Source organism: Protopterus annectens, chromosome 8.part0 (assembly GCF_019279795.1).
Source record: "Protopterus annectens isolate FY-2018-M chromosome 8.part0, PAN1.0, whole genome shotgun sequence".
Lineage (NCBI taxonomy): Eukaryota > Metazoa > Chordata > Ceratodontiformes > Protopteridae > Protopterus > Protopterus annectens.
Genome location: NC_056741.1, coordinates 983550276 through 983560275, shown reverse-complemented (window position 1 = coordinate 983560275; position 10000 = coordinate 983550276). Strand labels below are relative to the sequence as shown.

General features: G+C 39.7%; 1 protein-coding gene across 1 annotated transcript in view; it reads left to right on the top strand.

Moving 5' to 3' along the window:
- LOC122808376 (V-set and immunoglobulin domain-containing protein 10-like) overlaps positions 1-10000 on the top strand; it is a 406591-nt gene that overhangs the window by 143499 nt on the left and 253092 nt on the right. Inside the window, exon 5 of the mRNA XM_044079342.1 lies at positions 1126-1398. Within this exon, the coding sequence (XP_043935277.1) occupies positions 1126-1398 (273 nt within the window). The remainder of the gene's footprint in view (positions 1-1125; positions 1399-10000) is intronic.

Here is a 10000-nt window from a genome sequence, read left to right as displayed (position 1 = left end):
TTTCAAAACTTTTAATAATTTAATATGTTGGGCTTACAATATTTGCTTATAAGAAACTTTGCATATTTGAAACTGTAATATATGCAAGCCAGAATTTTAGTTGTCCCTCAATATCTGGAATGTTTTAACACTGATACATGTTTGATAATGCACTTTATTTCCTTTTAGTAGCTATAATCATGCTTTCTGACAGAGAATCAGATTGAACTTTTGAGAATTTCTGAATTATTATATCAAATGTTATAAACTTTGAAAAGAAACCGACTGCCAGTAAAGAGAACATACATTAGTTAAGTCATTTACCAGAAGGGAATTTAGTGCGCCATTTGCTTTTCATTAAACAACTGCAGATCTATAATCAAGTATGGAGAACGGCTCAATAATTACACTCGCATTAATTTGCTGAACAGTTGTTTGTTGTAAGATTCACACAAGACACAGAAGCTTCAAACAAGTCAATACATTGCACTCCCTGGGTTTTTACTTCATAACTTAAGGATATTCAGGGGAACATTTATTATATGCTGATCCTATTCAGTTTCATCTAGTCATCTTGATTGGTTTCTCCCTGTTTTACCACTTTACAGCCATGCAGAGATGTGAATGGTACATCTCTTTGTAACATCTTGATATTGGAACAGACAATTTTCTTTTGTTAGAAACAGAAGCTCACAAATATTATTAAGGTATACCACTGAACCTCTGGAGTCATATGCAGAAGCACATACATATTTTATTTTCTTGCAATACAAGAGTCTTAATGGCCATCAAAAATTGAGTTTACCATATTTTTAAGGAAATTATATTTCTTAACTTTTAACTGCTATATAAGATGATGTACCTTAAAAATGATTACCTCTCAGAGTTACTGTTATGCTACTAGTGTTTTGCTACATCATATACTATTACTTATTTGATTTTTTTCTTTTGGAATGGATAAAGAAGCAAATAGTTTTATTAAAATGAAAACCCACGTTTAAGAAAAAATTGAACCATTGAGCAAGTTATATTCAGTTATCTTTCAACGTTTCATATAGCCTTTATTTTTTACATCTGTCCTTTCAATTTTGATTTTATTTCAGAGGAGTTCAATTAATATCTACATTACCCCTGTTTCACTTTCAGCATCACCATCTGACTTTAACTACGCCAAAAATGTATCATACAGTGATGGCACTGTGACAGCAGTACTTCAGATGGCCGGTAACTCCAACCCGGCTGCTAATATCCAATGGTTCAAAGGCAACCAGACAATAAGCAATGGAGGAAAGTACAACATATCAGCTGACACATCTCGGCTCACCATCTCGAACTTCACTTTGGAAGATGACCTGGGAAGCTACCATGCCATCTGTCAGAATCCTTTAGGTTCACAGTATGTGGGCATTGCCTTAACTCGTAAGTGTTCATTATAAACATTTTTTTATTTTATAATAATTTGTAACTAAAGCTTTCATTAAATTAAAATGTAATGGTAGCATAGTATAGATGGAATACATCTTCAAAATGCAAATATTTTTCAGAATATATGCTTATGAAATGCCATGTAAATCAGTGGATTATAGAACAGACAGTAACTGCAGAGCAACTAAAAAAAATGACTATGAAGTAAAGACAGTTTTGTCCTGAAGTTTGTAGCACCTATGTTTGAAATCCTCCATCTAAAAAAAATGTTGTCATATTAAAGCAAAAATATATTAGACTGAGGATGGTAAAGTTAGTTCATTCTGGCAGTGATCCATGAGTAATTCGTGTAGTACACATTGTATACTCGTGCAGGATATGGTAACAAGCAGACCGTCAGAGTCTAATGGAAAGTCATAGTCTTGTGCATAAGCCCAAATGGACATGAGAAGGCATATGTAAATAACTACAAATTATGTGCAAATGAAATGAGGCTGTAAAATGATGTCCTAATGATATTAAAATGTGTGTAAGGTGAGTATAGCTGTAATTCATAGATGCCTATATAGGAAACTGCATAGCTGTGGGCAAATGGCTATAAAAGAAGACAGTGTGACAAAAATGTCATTGTGTGTAACAAGAACATTTAGAGTCACAGCTGTTGTGCAGCAGCATTCTGTTGCCTTTATGTTACTTGTTTAGGCTTTTATGATGATGGGACCAACCTTCGTAAGCTGTACCATCAGCAGTTGAGATATTACAGTTTCACTGATCAAGAGATTATTCATTCCTTTAGTGTCAGTCAACGGATTTTATGGAACATGATGAGTCTTATTCTCACATGGAATCAATAAGAACACATGGCCTTTCTATATATGCAGACACCAAAGTATACCATTTTGTTTCTATACTAGTTATATGGGCCTTTCAGAGAACATCTGGGGAAACATTCACTATTTACAGTTCTCCCTCACTACAATACTCAGCAGGTTCATTGATATACTGTGAAAAATTATGTATAGTTTTGTAGCATACCAAGAGTGCTTTCTACAACTTTACCTACCTCTCTTCAGTATTGGGTGGCATAGATTTCACAAACTTAGCAAAGTCCTGACCTGACCAACAGTCACAAAGGTTTATGTACAGGTAGGACTACCTTTCTGTGAACTGCCAGTAGTGTTTGTCATGCTTGGGAGCATAACCAGTGTATCCATACAGTTTCCAAGCAGTTGCATAATTCACATATCAGGTACACATGTCATCTATATCGCTAGTGATACTCCAAAAGGCCTTCTAGTTGGTAAACACAGAAAATGTGGCTAATATTAAACACTACGGCTATATCTTTATTATGTCCATATGTTGTATCTCCCTCCAAACATGTTCATACTTTTGGAGGTTATGCTGTTGTTCTGCCTGTATATAACCCACAATATATATATATATATAAAACCCACAGAATATAGCCAAGCAGCAGCAGTATAACACTGCACTTAAGGAAACCTGCAAAACTGTAGAACTTGTGCTCATCTTGCTCAAAGCCCTAACTGGAAAGGCACTCCATCCTAATCCTGTCGCAGCCTGCAGAATGTTTTGCTCTGTGCTCTACAATATGGTTGTGAAGAGATATGCCACTCAGCCTCAGGATACTGGTATGACCAGACTATATATACACACACAGAGCCAGCAGGGAAGGCACATCAGCTACCATTATCCAATGAGAGTGTGGTGGTACAGCAACAATAGACAGTCACACAACCAAAGTCCAGACAACACTGAGGACAGTACACAGCAGCACAGGTAAACTGGTGATCTCTATGTCTCATCTACTGGAATATAAATTTACAGTTCTTGAATATTCCTCTTTAGTACTTCTGTACTGTGGTTTCCTTGTATCCTTTTTCAGGTAGAATCTACAAGACCAAATGCAATTGTCCAAGCACTTTGAGACAAGAACTACACCACATATGGCATTGCAACCTGTTTATTAACAAACCACATATGAATATCACTGTACAAATATTTGAACTTCTGTTAGATTTCAGAAAGCACAGAAAATGTTGAACATTTCCTTACATTTGTTAAAATACCTGTAGAACACTGCAACATTACAGGCAGTGTTGACTGCTGACTCTCAAAGAAAACAAGCGGTATTACACCACCTCTGCTCACTCAATACAAAATTGAGAGGTACAGTGTACCTTGGCTCCCCTCACAAGCTAGGAAAAAAAGGGGGAATAGAAGATAGGTTCAGTCAGTACCCCCTTCTCTGCCCAACAAACACCTTCACAATCTTCAATATACTGTGTTGGGTGGGGGGAATAACTAAAATATCACGCCAAACAACTAAGTAATCCTATTCAAACCATCCCCAGTGGTCTCACTTCCTCCTAACCTATTCCTTAAAATTGAATCCTTGCTTCCCTAACTTGTACTAAATCCTTTTTATTTACAAATTCCTACCTAGTCCACTCTTTGCATCCCACCTTCCCCACTTGGTTACAACACTACCCCACTTCAAAATGCCCTTGAAAAAATCTGTCTGTGGCCAACCTTCATTCCTTCAAGCACTGTGAGACAAGAAATACACCACATATGCCATCACAGCCACCTTACTAACAAGCCAGGAATCAAAATGAACAAGCAGCAAATAAAAAGGTAGACTCCACAGCTTCCAAAGCAAAATTTATTGTACTGTGCAGTCTGTTCGACTTAGCACAGCCCAGCCACAAAATGGATAAAAGCAGCCAAGTACACCACACTGCAACTGTTATTTTCGTGTGGTGTACTTAGCTGCTTTTATCCATTTTGTGGCTGTGCCGAGTCGAACAGACTGCACAATAGAATAAATTATGCTTTGGAAGCTGTGGAGTCCACCTTACTAACAAACCACATATAAATATTACAGCAGAAATATTTGAACTTTTGGTACATTTAATAAAACACAGTAAACATTGATAATTTCCTTATACTTGTTAAAACACCTGTAGAACATTGCAACAGTACAGGTAGCTTTGACCACTCACCGTCAAAGAAAACAAATAGTTTTACACCCTCTACTGACTCAATCCCAAAATTGCGAGACAGTATACCTTGTCTCATCTCACAAACTAAGAAAGCAAGGGGGAACGGTAGAGATGTTCACTCAGAACCCCTCTTCTCTGCCCACTAGCCTGTACACAGGCTGTTTCCCCTTTCTCTTTCATTACTGCCTGACAAAATCCTGTAAAGTCACCACCATATATGCACTAAACAAATCTAGACTTATCTCTATTAGATGTATTCCATCATTCCTATACCAGACTGGATCCCTATCATCGTGATCTGGATGCTTAATCAACACACCTAACTAACTCAATGCCCTTGACAGTCTGTGATTAATGAAATGTCTAGCCCTTTCTAGCACTATAAAAGAAGTAGCCTGCTTCCACACTAGTCCGGGTATAAGCTCCAACTACACTATCACCAATGATGCATGCTGTTGTCTTAACTTAACAAAATCGCCAACAATTAATGCCAACAATTGCTTTTTATGAACCCAGTGTAAACCATTACCCCCGAAGTGAATGATCAAAATCTTTGGGACAGCCCAACACTACTTTTATCATTTCAAACTTAGCAAGCAGTTGATGCCAAAGTAAATCTCTAAATGCATGCCATGCAACCTTCCACATTGCTTCTGAAAGCCCTGACATACTTCCTCCAGGCCTCACGATTGATCTCTTCTCCTTTCAACTTTGAATCCAAGTATTGACTAATAAAGGACACCTTACTCCTCTTCCCGTGAACAATTGGTCTAAACCGAACATTATTTAGACCTTTGTGGATCTTTGGTATCCCAAAGATTCCACTCACTGCAGGATATTTGTTTACCATAAAGAAGAATTCGTCCTCATTAATTTGTCCTTGCAGTAGCATGTCCTCAAGGGCCAAATCTATTTTTTGGTAAGCTAAATGAATCTCATTGATACTCACTTCAATGTAGTTGTCCTCTGATAACATAGTTAACATTTCATTATCATAGTCCAATTTATCCATTATTACAGCTCCGTTTCCCTTATCGGGCTTCATCACACGTATGTTTTTGTTAGAACACATATAATTAATACTGTTAATGTTTTCTTGATTTAAGTTACTTTGATGTGTAAGTTCTTTGTCGTTATAAAATTGTCTTATATCTTGTTCACATAAATTTTCAAATATGTGAACCATATTATTTTATGGTGGATTAAAATAACTTGGTTTGTGCAAATTAGGGGCTCTTAAACCATGCTCATCACCATTTTTAAACCCAAAATACGCCAACAAGTTCAATTTGCGTGTAAATAGCTTCAAGTCTCTAAGTGTTTCAGCTACATTCCCTCTTCTACAAGGTACAAAATTGAACCCTTTTGATAATATATCCACGTGTTGCATGCCAAACACAACACTTGAATAATTAAACAACGAAACCTAGGTCAGTGTTGGAGATCTGTGTGCTTGTCTTGTTGTTCAATAAACTTTTCGGTGGAGATTCGTTTATTCGTGGTGTGAATTTACAAGTAGAAAGTTACTGTCAGCTGCCTGTCAGGTTCCAGGATCTGCCACATAATGCATGCTCTCAGTTCACTCCACAGCAAGTACAACTATAACTCTGTCATTGTCCATGTTGGTGTGAATGATCTGAGACATACCTCCCCGGACTACATGAAAAGAGACATGGAGGAGCTCTTTGATCTTGTAGCCCAGGCAGGTATGACGCTAGCCCTGAGTAGCATCCTGCCATCACCCAGAATGATACCACAGTACAAGGACAAAATGATTGACTTCAACAATTGGCTAAGCCTCTGGTGTCATTCGAAGGGGATCCAGTATCTGTCTGCCTGGGATGACATGATCGACAGACCACTATGCTTTGCCAGAGATGGCGTACATTTGTCGCCCTTGGGATTCCGGATACTGGCTAAGGTTCTTGCCACCCCTATAGTGCCTGTTTTGGGCAAGGTTAAAATGACAAATTCACCACCATAACAGGTACAAGCAAACAAAATCTGAGGGTAATGCTACTCAATGCTAGAAGTCTAAACCTCAAAATGCACTCACTCGAGGCACTCCTTAAAACGGAGAACATCGATGTCTGTGCTGTGACAGAGACCTGGTTCAAGGCTCCAGACAGCACCCCTGCATTACCAGGCTATAATTCATACCACACCTTTCAGCCACTTAACCCGAACCGAAACACTAAAGGCGGAGATGTGTCCATATTCATTAAGGATATCCACACCACCAGGCTAGTTGCTCAGCATAATGCATTCAAGATTATCCAAGTGCAACTAACTCTGGGTAAGACCACAATCCAAACTGTAGCTTGCTACAGATCCCACACCATGCCACAGGATTCTCATTCCTCATTTCTTGATACACTGGAAAATATTAGGGTGCAACCCAACACCCTAATAATGGGCGATTTCAACTACCCCACCATTAACTGGGAAAGCTACTTGTGTACCAACTCTATTGCTCAACTTTCCTGGAATTCATAAATTCCAATGCCTTGGATCAACTTATCCACACCCCCACCGGGGGCAGCAATATTCTAGACCTGGTCATTACCAACATGGGTGGCCGGTGTTCCACACCAGAGGTCAATTCCTTGTTGGTCAGATCTGACCACAAGCTAATCACCCTAGACATCCACATCCTGCCTTCACCCCCTATTAGGGAAACGACCATAAAAAATGTCTGCAAACCAACTTCATGCTTCTTAAGACAGAAGTGGCAAACTTCACGACAACCATGCATATGGACAATAGAGTTACGACTGTTGAATGCTACACAAATGCACTTTATAAGCACTTACACAAGTGCATGGATTGTGCTATCCCTAACAGAACGAAGATGCTATCCTCCAAAAAAGGAAGCCAATCTGGTGGTCCCTTGCCATAAACAAACTCTACAACAGAAGAAAGAAACTGTTGCAAAAAAATAGTAAAATCCCATGATTGGAGGAACTCCCCAGTCAGCCTCAGTAAGAAGCTGAGATCCCTCATAAAATCCTCCAGCGCTAGTTACGAAAACAAAATCACCACTGATTCTAAAGACAACCACAAGGCATTCTATAGCTATGTCAAGAATCTCAATGGCAACACTCAAATCTGTTCAGAGTTACAGCACAATGGCACTAAATATACAGAACCAACTGATATTGCCAACATCCTAGCAGATAGGTTCTGTGCTACCTTTACCCCCCTCTCACCCCCTAAAGGGCCCATCTCTATACTGGAAGAATGCAAAGTTCCTGTAATCATGACTGCACAGGTAAAAACCACACTCTCCAAAGCCAAGAACACAGCATCCATGGGACCTGACAACATCCCAGGCTGCGTTCTATATGAACTACAGAACAAACTGTTACCCCACCTAAGTACCATGTTCAATCATAGCCTCACCTCAGGCTTTGTGCCCACTGAATGGCACACAGCAACGGTTATCCCACTCCACAAAGGGGGAGCCACCACGGACCCCGGAATCTACCGTCCCATTAGCCTGATGAGCTTGGTCTGCAAGGCCATGGAATGTATCATCATGGAACTTGTAAACAAAGACATTGGTAATCACCAAACTCTGGACCCCACCCAGTTTGGGTTTGTAAAAGGCAGATCATGTCTCCTAAACCTGATAGACTTCTTTGAAGTAGTCACCAAAGCTGTAGACAAGGGTAAGGTGGTTCACACAGCCTATCTATAGCTCGACAAGGCTTTTGACACCATCCCCCACTCTGGAATTACAGATAAACTCTCTAAACTAGGTATAAATCCCTATGTCACAAGATGGGTTGCCAACTGGCTCACTAACAGAACCCACACTCTGAAAGTAGCAGACTCCAAATCCGACTTCAGACCAGTGACAAGTGGAGTACCACAGGGTTCAGTCCTGGGTCCTCTCCTGTTTGGTATCAACTTCTCTGAAGTACAGGCTAACACAGAAGGTCTTTGGCTAATGAAGTTTGCAGATGACTGCAAACTAGGAGCCATAATTGAAACTCCTAATGATGTGGACATCCTACAAAAGGGCCTCACTGAGACTAATGCCTGGTGTCAAAGCCATGGCCTCAAGCTCAATGCCAAAAAGTGCACTGTCATCCCCTTTGGTAAAAACCCTGTACCCATGAACTACCACATAGGCAGTAGTCTACTTAACACCAAAAGTATGATAAGAGAGTTTGGGACACAGGTAGACAGTAGTCTCTCCTTTGGTAATCACATCACCACAGTAGTCAGGAAATCCTTCTACGTGGCATACCTCATCACAAAAGGTTTCTCTTCCAGGAAAAAAGAGGTCATTGTTCCCCTCTACTAGTCAATGCCCCTTTTGGTATGTACCTCACAAGACATCTACAACAACTGGAAAGGCCTCAGAAATACCTCACAAAGAGGATTACTGACCTCAAACAGATGCCCTACGTAGACCGTGTCAAAGAACTCCAGCTTTACGCCGTAACATATTGCCTACTCATAGGCAATCTCTGCCTAACATACAAAGCTATGTCAAACCCAGAGCTGTTGGACATGCTGCACTTAAAGAAATCCCAATCCTTCTGAGCTACACGCTTTAGGGACCTAAACCTTGTCACCACCTTAAACAGAACATGCTGGAGGGATAAATTCCTGTCCCAGAGACTTCCCATACTCTTGAACAAACTACCTATCTATATCAAACAAAGCTCCTCATTAGCACTCTTCAAGAAAAACCTTGATGATTGGATGGGAAATAGGAAATTCTCCCCAGGGATCATTTCTGTTAATGTGGCTCTGCTCGACAGGGGCACAGGAAAATAATTTTCTTGGGTGGTGAAAGCCAGGGTACCTTTTTGGCTAGGCTTATATAGGCCCTAGGGCCAATAGCCTATTACCTACCTATGAACTTATGAGACTGTTGCACTGGTGACTGCGCAAACATTATGGTATCAAAGTGGCTGAAAAACACTGGAAACATGTGCCACGAAGCATCATAGAAAATAATGAAGTTTATATCACATGGGCTCACCCGTTACCAACAGTTCAAAAGACAGATGCTAGAAAAGCGGATATAGTGGTCCAAGAAAAGAAGACAAAAGTAGCATTGATCATTGAAATCGCCACACCCAGTAACTATAGTCCCTTACGTACAGAGAGACAAAAAGTCATAAAATACCAGGATTTTCCAGGCAGAAACAAGAAAAATATGGAAGAAAGATACCCAGATAGTTCCAACAGTAGTAAGAGCAACGAGTCTTATAAAAAAGAATTTACAATCATATTTAGCTATGTTACCAATCCATATAACCCTGTGTGAACTGCAGAAGCAGTCATTACTAGGAACATTGCGGGTGCTGTGAAGAGCACTTTTGGCAGACAGCAAAGACTGAAATAATACTAATTTCATGAACTTTAATCATACATTGACTTATGAATGGGGTCCATTCCTGTCATGGTATTAAAAACCCAAAAGATTTGGAGAAATTAGAAAAGGCAATTGACTAACAACCCTTGAAAAAGCAGGTAAAGCAGAGATATATGCCTTCCAAGTAGACTTGGCACAATATTGTTGTATTAACCATTCTGCTGAGGATTTCCAG